General features: G+C 48.1%; 1 protein-coding gene across 6 annotated transcripts in view; it reads left to right on the plus strand.

Moving 5' to 3' along the window:
* Positions 1-13,486, plus strand: part of LOC121871605 (glutamate-gated chloride channel-like) — a 73,165-nt gene that overhangs the window by 22,929 nt on the left and 36,750 nt on the right. For 5 of the 6 annotated variants that reach the window (XM_042374017.1, XM_042374016.1, XM_042374021.1 and 2 more), the window contains exons 2-3: positions 6,846-7,007; positions 12,823-12,849. In XM_042374017.1, the coding sequence (XP_042229951.1) occupies positions 6,846-7,007; positions 12,823-12,849 (189 nt within the window). The remainder of the gene's footprint in view (positions 1-6,845; positions 7,008-12,822; positions 12,850-13,486) is intronic. The other variant, XM_042374019.1, reaches the window with a different exon arrangement.

Raw genomic sequence — 13,486 nt, forward strand, 5'->3', positions numbered from 1 at the left:
TGTGGGGGAGAGAGACGCTGTGCAGGATGGTGTGTGTGATGATGGTGTGGTGATGGTGGTGTGTGGTGTGTGTGGGTGATGGTGGTGTGTGTGATGGTAGGGGTAGTGTGGTGTGTGGTGATGGTGTGTGGTGATGGTGGTGTGGTGATGGTGGTGTGGTGATGGTAGTGTGATCATGGGTAAAAGCAAAATATTCTTCACACACACACACACACACACACACACACACAAGGCTCCAACAGTCAGGTATATGAGGTGGTTGATGTAAGGTCCTCCCCCTGCCGTGTTGCGTCTCTCTGGTGGCCGACTGACATGACTCACCAACACAAGCTAATCACATCTCGCTCAGTCACAACACGAGGGACTTAACCACAATAATATCCTGGTTTAATTGGTCGTCTCCTGAATGACTTGACAGAACATCGTTGACGGATCATTTGTGTTGTTGTTGACAGAGGAGCGTTAGGTTAGGTCAGGTTAGGTTAGCCTTGTTTGACTGAATTCAAGCATGAGTCAGCGGTCAGTCGCCATGTTAAGTATATAGTGCAGGAACCTTACAAGTTAATAGTCTTGAAAACTTAGATGTATTGTAAAAATGATAAGAATAAAAGTGCGTTTCGTGTGTGTGTGTGTGTGTGTGTGTGTGTGTTTCACCACCCCGGCGACACGGCCACCTTCCACCTTCACATTACAACACCTTCACGCTCTTACTCCTGAAGAAGAAGTAAAAATCCCAACTTTCTAATGACACGACAAGTGACGACACAGAATGCAGGTCTAAGGAGAATATTTCGTCATAATTGACACTTAGTTTGTAATATAAAACCTCCCTCAGAGACCCAGGCTAATAGAGGTGTGTCGTCAGTCTTCTAAATACAGGAGAAATAACACCAAGACTCGGGGTGTAATGCGGCCTTTCTGTCGGGTCGTGATGGTGCGCTGGGGGGCGTGTGTACAGGTCGTGAGCCGCCATGACGTCAACACTCTTGGTCTGAGAATCATCCTTGCGAGATGAGACTCAGGCGTTAAGTCAAATGCAGGGAAGGATTACTGAGACGTGTAGAGACGGAGGATAAAAGGAGAACTACGGGTCATTACTACCGAGTGGCACTAGAGTGAGCTGAGGTCCCGGTCTACCCTCCTAGACGTGACACCTTCTTCACTACCCACCTGCACGGGCACACACAGGCACGTGTTGGTGTATGTGTAATCTTCTTCTCCTCCTCTTCTCCCCCTCTTCCTCCTCCGCCTCTTCATTCTCATCTTCTTCCCTCTTTTCCTCGTCCCCCTCCTCCTCCACCACCTCTCCCCCCTCTCTCTTCCTCCTCCTTCCTGATAGATGAAGACGCTCTTGTAAGGAGGATTTACCTCAGAAAGACAAACAACAGAAGGGTCTGGATGGTAGTTAGCTGTCTCTTGTACAGTGTGAGTTATGTCTCAGTGTCTCGAGGGAAGGCACTACTACCTGGCCTCCAACACTCCTTCTATCTTCCTCCAACACTCCTACTACCTGCCCCAACACTCTTACACTCTGCCCCAACACTCCTACTACCTGCCCCAACACTCCTTCTCTATTGCCCCAACACTTACCACCTGCCCCCAACACTCCTACTACCTGCTCCCCCAACACTCCTACTACCTGCCCCAACATCTACTACCTGCCCCAACACTCCTACTACCTGCCCCAACACTCCCTAACCTCCTACTACCTGCCCCCAACACTCTACCTGCCCCAACACTCCTGCCCCAACACTCCTACTACCTGCCCCAACACTCTTACTACCTGCCCCAACACTCCTACTATCCCCAACCTCTACCCCAACACTCCTACACCTCCAACCTCCTACCTAACCTCTACTACCTGCCCCCAACACTCTACCTTACTACCTCCTGCCTGCCCCAACACCTGTGTAGCCACGAGTGTTCCTGCCGCCAGTACTAAACACACATCATGATATAAGTGTGAAGTATGAAGTGTTATATCTACTGAACACTTTACGGTCAGTCTATGATAACTTCTCCACCTGGTTGTGTCCTGCCTACTGTGACGGTGATAACGGAGGAATTGATCACAGTCCTTCACTAAACGTAACGTGGGAACATGTCGAGTATAACAAACTTCTCTATCAGTGCTGAGTGTCTCCATTAACACAAGTGATTCAATTTCATGATGAAGAGGTTCCGGATCTATCAATTAATATTATTGCACATCTGGGAACCTTTTGCTGATGTAATGAACTTATTAATAACTTTGATGTGACTGATTTATGTGTGTAACGCAGGATAGTGTGAGATAACTAGTAATATGCAGAGTTGACGTGACTGTGTGTGTGTGTGTGTGTGGATCAGTGTCGGGGTGTTATAATATTGAAGCTCGGAGTGACAGTAGTGCCCGGGAGAGGTTCAGCTTCAGGAGACTTGAGTCACACCATCAATCAACAAACCTGACACACACAGTTTAAGACTCAGGTTGGCACTGTGGGTCAGGTCGTTTAGTGACATCTGGCGAGATATTATAAAACTAAGAGGAAATATTCGTCTTGGTAAACAAATTGACGACCATTATAACTGAGAACCTATTAGTGGGACCTATTGGCACAGTCGCCCATTTAACCTAAAGGTGTCAGTACTACATCATGGTGTGTAGAGTACAGTTCTTTATATCTCAATCTCACTATATCTCTCTATCTATCTCACTTTCTCTCTCTCTTAAACGTTCTCTCTCTCTCTCTCTCTCTCTCTCTCTCTCTCTCTCTCTCTTGACAGCCACGGTTGCCCTCACACCCCAAGCACCGTGAAAGCTCCTTTGCGAGGCATTTGACAGCTGCCATCACTCCTACCATCGAGTCGCTACCCTGTTTTTTCTCCTCAGTGAAACCCCCATTTAACGGATAATATGGAGAGAGAAAGTCCGTTATATGGAGGTTTCACATTTAACGGACCAGCAGGATGTTGTTGCGGAAGATCCTAGCATACAGTGTGAGAGGTGAGGCTCAATATCACGATGCTTCATTGACGAATTATTATTTTTTTTATTCCCAGCCGAGACAAAGACCTAATTGATTTTTATTCACCTCCGTTGTGACCTGGTTGTTGAGGGGGAAGGATAGGAGGAAAAGGAATAGGAGAGGGAGGGAATGAAGTAAGGGGAAAGGGAAGGGGGGAAAGAAGGGGAGACGGAGAGGAGGGGGAGGCAGGGAAGGGGAGGATGGGAGACGGGAAGGGAAGGAGAGAGAGGGGGAAGATTATGTTATGTTATGTTATGCAATGGTTAGGTTAGGTTAGGCTACATGAGGTCAGCTTAGGTTATGTTATGTTTGGTTAGATTAGGTCAGCTTAGGTTAGGTAAGGTTAGATTAGCGTTATAGTGGTTAATCATCAGCTGGGGTGCCTAATTTACAGGTGATTATTGCACAACTCATAAACTACCTCACACACACAACTCATAAACTACCACACACACACAACTCATAAACTACCTCACACACACAACTCATAAACTACCTCACACACACAACTCATAAACTACCTCACACACACAACTCATAAACTACCTCACACACACAACTCATAAACTACCTCCACACACACACAACTCATAAACTACCTCACACACACCTCACCACTACCTCACACACACAACTCATAAACTACCTCACACACACAACTCATAAACTACCACACACACACAACTCATAAACTACCTCACACACACAACTCATAAACTACCTCACACACACAACTCATAAACTACCTCACACACACAACCCATAAACTACCTCACACACACAACTCATAAAATGTGTGTAATATTTGCCTACAAAATTTTCATACGATTTTTTTTATAAATTGAAATCGGACAAAAAGTGAATTTGTGCGTCAGTGTTTCAATGTGTTTATTGGGCTTAGTACCCGAGGTCTGTCTGTCTGCCTGTCTGTCTGTCTGTCTATCTGTCTGTCTGTCTGTCTGTCTGTCTGTCTGTCTGTCTATCTATCTCTATCTGTTTGACTGTTTTTCAATCTATGGATCCATCTCTATATTTCTGTTATCCATCCATCCATCCATCCATCCATCTATCCATCCATCCATCCATCCATACTTGTAAATAAAGAATAAATCATAAAATAACGATAAGTAAGGAATAAATCATAATAAATCTTAAATAATGAATAACTCGTAATGTTATTCATAGTTGAGAGGGACAGCCAATGGCAGGGCTGGCAGAGGGTGTGACGTCATCATGATGGCGGCCGGGGAGGTGTGGGGAGAGACCATTAAAGGTGAGGTGTTGGATCATCTCACTCCTCACTTTACTCACCTCACGACCTGTGCCCCTTAACTGTCTACCTGTGCCCCTTAACTGTCTACCTGTGCCCCTTAACTGTCTACCTGTGCCCCTAAACTGTCTACCGGCCCCTGTCTGTGTTGTTTGTTACCTGTGTCCATTAACTGTCTACCTGTGCCTTAACTGTCTACCTGTGCCCTTAACTGTCTACCTGTGCCCTTAACTGTCTACCTGTGCCCTAACTGTCTACCTGTGTCCTTAACTGTCTACCTGTGCCTAACTGTCTACCTGTGTCCCTTAACTGTCTACCTGTGCCCTTAACTGTCTACCTGTGTCCATTAACTGTCTGTCCTTAACTGCCAACCTGTGTCCATTAACTGTCTACCTGTGCCCTTAACTGTCTACCTGTGCCCTTAACTGTCTACCTGTGCCCTTAACTGTCTACCTGTGCTTTGTCTACCTGGTCCCTTAACTGTCTACCTGTGCCCTTAACTGTCTACCTGTGTCCATTAACTGTCTACCTGTGCCCTTAACTGCCAACCTGTGTCCATTAACTGTCTACCTGTGCCTAACTGTCTACCTGTGCCCTTAACTGTCTACCTGTGCCCTTAACTGTCTACCTGTGCCTAACTGTCTACCTGTGTCCTTAACTGTCTACCTGTGCCCTTAACTGTCTACCTGTGTCCATTAACTGTCTACCTGTGCCCTTAACTGTCTACCTGTGCCTTAACTGTCACCTGTGCCTAACTGTCTACCTGTGCCCCTTAACTGTCTACCTGTGCCCCTTAACCACTACTACTACCGATAATGGCATTTAACTGTTTAATTCTAAAAACAAAACAAAAAACGAGTTGCAGTCAAGCTTCAACTCGACTCTCATTGGTCCATGAATTAACCAATCAGACTCCGTGGCTCCTATAATAGATACCTGTTGCCTATATACACGACACGACAAAGGGGAACCAGCACGAACGTTCCACATAAAGATTACAAACAAACAAACAAATTCTCTTTTTTTAAGCAATTTGACGTCGTGTTGAATCGTTTTATGGACAGTATAAATTTATGAAACCACCCCTTGTACACTTCAGTCCTCTACAGAAACAAAAGACTATCTCATTTCTTTATATACAGGGAGGTGCATAAGTGTCTTTACTGAAGGTACATTTTCTGTACATTAGTACAGGGGAGACTTGTCTATATATTGTCTGGGTAATATTTTTTTTTAGTGTGGAGTGTTTTGTTGACGTCTTTCTGTGTCCACCTGGATTACAACAGGCGGTGTGGGGGAAAGAAGGAGGAGGTGGGGGAAATGGAGGGTGTAGGAGGAGGACAGAGAGGAAGATGAGTAGGAGGAGGAAGAGGAGTGGAGGAAGAGGGGTAGGGGAGGGAGGGAGGAAGGATTATTCTGCCCTAAATTGAGAGGTCCAAGTTATGACAGAGTGTGGTGATCCTGGCAAAGCTTCGGCTGATGAGGAAGCTAAGTCCTTTCGTTATAAACTTTGCTCGAACTTGGAACCGAACCGAGTTTTTCATAGTTAAGTGATGGGGTAGGGTAGGGTAGGGGCAGGGTAGGGCAAAGTAGGGCAGGGAGCAGGGTAGGGGTAGGGCAGGGGTAGGGCAGGGGCAGGGTAAGGAGTAGGGTAGGGTGGGGCAGGGTAGGGTGGGGCAGGGCAGGGCAGGGGTAGGGGTGGGGTAGGGGGGCAGGGGGGGGGGGGGGGTGGGTGTAGGGTAGGGTAGGGCAGGGCAGGGCAGAGGGGTAGGGTGGGGTAGGGTGGGGCAGGGTGGGCAAAGTAGGGCAGGGCAGGGTAGGGTGAGGGAGGGTAGAGACAGGGGCAGGTGGGGGTGGGGTAGGGTAGGGGGGGCAGGGAGGGAGGGTAGGGTAGGGTGGTGGGCAGGGAGGGCAGGGGTGGGGTGGGTGGGGTGGGGGGGTGGGAGGGGGAGGGGTGGGTAGGGTAGGGTAGGGCAGGGCAGGGCAGGGGTAGGGTAGGGAGGGCAGGGTGAGGGTGGGAGGTAGGGCAGGGGTGGGGAGGCAAAGTGGGGCAGGGCAGGGCAGGGTGGGGTAGGGTAGGGTGAGGAGTGGGAGTAGGGAGGGTAGGGTGGGGCAGGGCAGGGCAGGGGGTAGGGTAGGGTGGGTGGAGCAGGGCAGGGCAGGGAGGGTGGGGAGAGGAGGAGTAGGAGTAGGAGTAGGAGTAGGGCAGGGTGGGGCAAAATGGGGCAGAGACAGGGCAGGGAGGGTGGGTAGGGAGGGTGGGCAGGGCAGGGTAGGGTAAAGTAGGGCAGGGCAGGGTGGGGTGGGGCAGGGTAGGGGTAGGGTGGGGTAGGGCAGGGCAGGGTGGGGTAGGGTAGAGGGCAGGGAGTAGGGTAGGGTAAAGTAGGGCAGGGCAGGGCAGGGCAGGGCAGGGATAGGGTAGGGTAGGGTGGGGTATCAGCCTCTCCTGGCCTGGCTGATAGAATCTTTCCAATATTAGGGAAGTTTAATGAGGTCACTTTACCTTTTTTTGTTTACATCTGTATATAAAAAAATCTTAATGTTTTTGTTTTCTTGTTTCTTTACAGGATGGTTGGTGGCGCTATGGGCGTGATAGGGGGCGTGGTAGCCGGAGGAGGAGGGAGAGCAGGAAGAAGAGGAAGAGGAGGAGGAGGAGGAGGAGGAGGTGCTGGGGACATAGGAACAAGACGACTACTTCTCCTGGTCTTCATTCTTTTGTCCTCCTGCTGGTGATTATCTAGACTGTGTCACCTGTAGTTGTGTTCCTTAAGAGATCCTACTGTGTTCCTTAAGAATCTTCTGTGTTCCTTAAGAGATCCTACTGTGTTCCTTAAGAGATCCTACTGTGTTCCTTAAGAGATCCTACTGTGTTCCTTAAGAGATCCTACTGTGTTCCTTAAGAGATCCTACTGTGTTCATAGAGATCTACTGTGTTCCTAAGAATCCTACTGTGTTCTTAAGAGATCCTAATGTGTTTCTTAAGAATCCTACTGTGTTCCTTAAGAGATCCTACTGTGTTCCTTAAGAGATCCTGTGTTCCTAAGAGATCCTACTGTGTTCCTTAAGAGATCCTACTGTGTTCCTAGAGATCCTAATGTGTTTCTTAAGAGATCCTACTGTGTTCCTTAAGAGATCCTACTGTGTGTTCCTTAAGAATCCTACTGTGTTCCTTAAGAATCCTACTGTGTTCCTTAAGAGATCCTACTGTGTTCCTTAAGAGATCCTCTGTGTTCCTTAAAGTCCTACTGTGTTCCTTAAGAATCCTACTGTGTTCCTTAAGAGATCCGTCTATGTTCCTTAAGAGATCCTTCTGTGTTCTTAAGAGATCCTTCTTGTTCCTTAAGAGATCCTTCTGTGTTCCTCAAGAGATCCTACTGTGTTCCTTAAGAGATCCTACTGTGTTCTTAAATAATATCCTTCTCGGAGTTCTTTGAAATTCTCAATGAATCTAAACTGACCTACATGATCTAATCTAACCCAGAGAGAGAGAGAGCCTACCTCTCTCGTCATTCATACAGCGACTCATCAATTCTTTTATTTCAGGTACTACTGTGTCCCTGGAAGGTATATATATATGTAGAGTACAGGTATATATAGAGTACAGGTATATATAGAGTACAGGTATATATATACAGTACAGGTATATATTCAGTGCAGGTATATTCAATTCACCTTTACTACCATGACTATTCTCCTATACAGAGTCAGTACTAATATATCCATCTTGATAGTAGTCCACTTGTTTACTATCCTCAGACTGGCCCCCTAAAATATCCCCCCCTAACTACTCCCTGCTACTATTACTTCTGGTGCTATCCATGAACCGTAGCGACACTTCCCAGCGACTATCACAGACTACTTAACTATTCCACAACCCAACTTAATACAAACTACTAACCTAATGCCCAAAACTTTGACTAAAATCGTGATCAAATGCCCTAAATCGGTGGTCAAATGATCTTATCTTTATATTATCTGTTGCTAGAGTCAGGAAGAGGGTGATGACATGGCAACAGGTGCTCAGGGTGATGACGTCATTGGAGTACCGTAAATAAACACCATGGCAACAGGTGTTCAGGGTGATGACGTCATTGGAGTACCGTAAATAAACACCATGGCAACAGGTGTTCAGGGTGATGACGTCATTGGAGTACCGTAAATAAACACCATGGCAACAGGTGTTCAGGTGATTAAATGAACACCATGGCCAGGTGTTCGGTGATGACGTCATTGGTACCATAAATGAACCTGGCAGCAGGTGTTCAGGGTGATGACGTCATTGGGTACCATAAATGAACACCATGGCAACAGGTGTTCAGGGTGATGACGTCATTGGAATACCATAAATAAACACCATGGCAACAGGTGTTCAGGGTGATGACGTCATTGGGTACCGTAAATAAACACCATGAAGGTGTTCGGTGATGAGTCATTGGGTACATAAACACCATGGCAACAGGTGTTCAGGTGTCTTATAATTAATTAATCTCATTTACATATTAAAGGGCTAAATAATCCAGTTTTTATGTTACCATTGATTGTCTTTCTCTTCTTCCCTCTTTCCGCATCTCCCTCCCTCATCCTCTTTCCTTTTCTTCCTCCTTTCCCCATCTTTCCTACCCTCCTTCCTTCATTTTCTCCCCTCCCCCTCCCCTTTTTCCTTCCTTTCTTCCTCCCACGTGACCTCAATCTTCTCTCTGTTCCTCCTTCCTTCCTTCCCCCTCTCCTTCCCCCCCCCTCTCCTTCTTCCCCACCTCCTCCTTCCTCCCCCCACCTCTCCTTCTTCCCCACCTCTCCTTCCTCCCCCACCTCTCCTTCCTCCCCCCACCTCTCCTTCCTCCCCCACCTCTCCTTCTTCCCCCCCACCTCTCCTTCCTCCCCCCACCTCTCGTTCCTCCCCCACCTCTCCTTCCTCCCCCCACCTCTCCTTCTTCCCCCCACCTCTCCTTCCTCCCCCCACCTCCTTCTTCCCCCACCTCTCCTTCCTCCCCCACCTCTCCTTCCTCCCCCACCTCTCCTTCTTCCCCCACCTCTCCTTCCTCCCCCCACCTCTTCCTCCCCCACCTCTCCTTCTCCCCCCCACCTCTCCTTCTTCCCACCTCTCCTTCCTCCCCCACCTCCTCCTTCCCCCTCTCCTTCCCCCCACCTCTCCTTCCTCCCCCCCACCTCTCCTTCTTCCCCACCTCTCCTTCCTCCCCCCCCACCTCCTTCCTCCCCCCCACCTCTCCTTCCTCCCCCACCTCTCCTTCTTCCCCACCTCTCCTTCCTCCCCCACCTCCTCTTCCTCCCCCACCTCTCCTTCCTCCCCCCCACCTCTCGTTCCTCCCCCCACCTCCTTCCTCCCCCACCTCCTTCTTCCCCACCTCTCCTTCTTCCCCCCACCTCTCCTTCTTCCCCCCACCTCTCCTTCCTCCCCCCCACCTCTCCTTCCTCCCCCCCCACCTCCTCCTTCCTCCCCCCCACCTCTCCTTCCTCCCCACCTCCTCCTTCTTCCCCCCTCCTTCCTCCCCCACCTCTCCTTCCTCCCCCCCACCCCTCTCCTTCCTCCCCACCTCCTCCTTCCTCCCCCCCACCTCTCCTTCCTCCCCCACCCTCTCCTTCCTCCCCCCACCTCTCCTTCCTCCCCCCACCTCTCCTTCCTCCCCCCACCTCTCCTTCTTCCCCACCCCTCTCCTTCTTCCCCCCACCCCTCTCCTTCTTCCCCCCCACCTCTCCTTCCTCCCCCACCCTCTCCTTCCTCCCCCACCTCTCCTTCCCTCCCCACCTCCTCCTTCTTCCCCCACCTCTCCTTCTTCCCCACCTCTCCTTCCTCCCCACCTCCTCCTTCCCTCCCCCCCCCACCTCTCCTTCCTCCCCCACCTCTCCTTCCCTCCCCCCACCCTCCTCCTTCCTCCCCCACCTCTCCTTCCTCCCCCCCACCTCTCCTTCCTCCCCACCTCTCCTTCCTCCCCCCACCTCTCCTTCCTCCCCCACCTCCTCCTTCCTCCCCCCCCACCTCTCTTCCTCCCCCCACCTCTCCTTCCTCCCCCACCTCTCCTTCCTCCCCCACCTCTCCTTCCTCCCCCACCTCTCCTTCCCTCCCCCCCCCACCTCTCCTTCCTCCCCACACCTCTCCTTCCTTCCCCACCTCTCCTTCCTCCCCCACCTCTCCTTCCTCCCCCCCACCTCTCCTTCCTCCCCCCACCTCTCCTTCCTCCCCCCACCTCTCCTTCCCTCCCCCACCTCTCCTTCCTCCCCCACCTCTCCTTCTTCCCCCACCTCTCCTTCTTCCCCACCTCTCCTTCCTCCCCCACCTCTCCTTCCTTCCCCCCACCTCTCCTTCCTCCCCCCCACCTCCTTCCTTCCCCCCCTCCCCTACAACCCTCTCCTCGTCTTCAGGTAATTGTCTTCACCCCAAAACACTCACGTTCTCCTTTCCTCTGACGACTCCCTCTCACCATATAATTTTACCTTTATAATACGGAGTTAAGCGTTGTAATATTGGACGGTGGGTTAGGTTGAGGATAGGTAGGTTAGGTTAGGTTAGGTTAAGTTAAGTATTCACCAAGTTGTCTGCGTTCAACATCACAACGCCTTGCTCTACTGGTGTATTTGCCCCCCCCCACCCACACCGCCCACACCGCCCTGTTCGCTGTATAAGGAATCCAATACACTCGTTGCTTTGCTCATGCCGTCTGTATGTCTGTGTATACCTCTAACTCTCCTAAATATACACCTGTGAACATAATAATAAGGCCATCAATAATATAATAAGGCTTCTGGGTTTAATTTTTGCATGTTTGTTTAGAAGAAAAATAATAAAATAAAATTAAAAGAACCAATTGGTAGTTTTTTGGTGTTTATTTGGTAAAGCTTATTTAAGTGTATGGTTATTTGTTTGTTTGTTTGTTTGTTTTTGTTTGTTTTTGTTTTTCTTGCTTTTTTTTTTTGAATGGTACCCCCAAAAAATTGATATTTCCAAGAAATTTCATCAAGGTGTTTTTAATGAATCTTAAAAAAATCGATGGAGAGTGTTTATCTATTTACCTCAATAGTTACCTTTGATTTTTCCAAGATATTACCTACCTTAATCTAGCCATTCTACCCTAGCCTTCCTATCTCTCCTACCCTAACCTTCCTATCTCTCCTACCCTAGCCTTCCTTACCCTTCACCTCCCTAGACCAACTTACCCTAATCTTTCATTCTTCTTTTCTTCCTAATTTACCTTTACCTTCCCTTACATATTCTCTAATCCTTCCTGGTCTCTCTGTCTTCTTGTGTGTGTGTGTGTATTTACTTGTTCTTTTCTCTCTCTCTCTCTCTCTCTCTCTCTCTCTCTCTCTCTCTCTCTCTCTCTCTCTCTCTCTCTCTCTCTCTCTCCCCCTCTCTCTCTCTCTCTCTCTCTCTCTCTCTCTCTCTCTCTCTCTCTCTCTATCTCTCTCTCTCACACACTCTAGTGTTACCAATCTGTCCTCCCTATAACCAATCTCTCTCTCAATAACTAATCTCTTAATCTTTCTCCCCCCAATCTACAATATTCCTATTCACTTCTACATCGATTATATAGAAACAATAATAATTCAAACTAAACTCTGACCTCAGTCTATCACTATAGTGAATACATTTTATACACGTTAACCAGCTCCTCGCTATACCCCATGGAGTCAACATTTATAACAAACAAAAATATTAATTTGACTCGAATATTGCGTCTAACTCTGAATATAATAATAATAATAATAATAATAATAATAACAATAACAATAATAACGAGAGAACAACAACGAAAACAACAACAACAAGGACCATACTACTACCACTAATAATAATAACAATTATAATAATAATAATAGTAAAGTCATTGACTCGAGGTCTTAAAGATATCGTACTACTGGTCCTCAAGTTATCAACATTGTGCTTGAGAGGTTAAACACTGCTCACTATCCCTTTCAGTCATCAGAAAGATGCTTCAATGAAACTACAGGTAAACAGTGTACAGTAGTTCTCTCAGTGTAGCTTCATTAGTCCCGGATGTTTCAGTGTAAGGCTGACTGTAACACACACAGGGACGCCCCCGTGAAGAGTTAAGGACACTTGTCCCCGCGCCGTGTATTAACAAAAAAGTCTTTAAGTTCATTTAAAGTTGTTATAGTGTATAGTGAGGCGCAACACCTTTGGAAATATCGGAGTTTGTTGTTATTGTGTTCTTGTATCTAGCTGCCTCCATGGCCCGGGTCTCTGAGGCCCTCACTGAGTCTCTACAGTAGACAACAACTCTTATGGTCTATCTTTACAGCTGAACATGTGCGCTGAAGACAATTATTTAATTAATGAAGTGTGTAAACAATTGTCTTCACTGATTGTCTGCATTATGTCTCTCCTCTTTAGTGAGAGACGAGTGAAGCTCTCAACATGTGTGGCTGTGTTGTAGTGAGCAGTAGACTGAGGAGTTATTACTTGACCTTAGATGAGAGAACTCCGCCCAGGTGTGGCGGTGAGCGGGGGTCCCGAAGGGAACTCCGGGGTTGTCTCTGTGTTAGTAACAAAGTGTTTCCTCTCTACAGCGGCCTGGCCGTAGGGAGCGATGGAAGGTAAGAGACTTTAACCCACCAGCCTGCCTGCCTGCCTGCCTGCCTGCCTGCCTGCCTCTCTACTGCTTGACCACAGATAACACAGCCTGACCTACTGCTTGACCCCCAGCAGGTAGAAGAACATCTTGTGTCTCTCAATATATTAGAGGAGATGTTATAGTGTACAGTACCAGAGCATGTTAGTGATGGCCTCTTTATTAACACCGTTTATAGTTTATTACTTCTCGTGGTCGTGTCAACAGTTGACAGCCTCTTAACAGTGAATCATTATTGTCATTATTTAGTCTACAGTTGAGAACGTTCTCATACACACACGTCATGGTCTTAAAATATAATTTACTTGGCTGCTTCTTGCTAAATAGCATCTCTGCCACACACACACTTGGTGACCATCAACTCATAAGTTGGGACAGTTGTTAAGGTCTTAGTTCAGCATTAATGCCTCATCTATTAGTCGTCTTGGCAAATATTTTTTCTCCTCCCTGACATGATGATGATCAGTGATGTAAATAATCTCTACGAAAATCTTTTACTCAACTCCAAGTCCCTTGTGTGATCCGACACACACACACACACACACACACACACACACACACACACACACACACACACACACACACACACACACACACACCTC

This window comes from Homarus americanus, unplaced genomic scaffold (genome assembly GCF_018991925.1).
Source record: "Homarus americanus isolate GMGI-L3 unplaced genomic scaffold, GMGI_Hamer_2.0 scaffold59436, whole genome shotgun sequence".
Classification (NCBI taxonomy): domain Eukaryota; kingdom Metazoa; phylum Arthropoda; class Malacostraca; order Decapoda; family Nephropidae; genus Homarus; species Homarus americanus.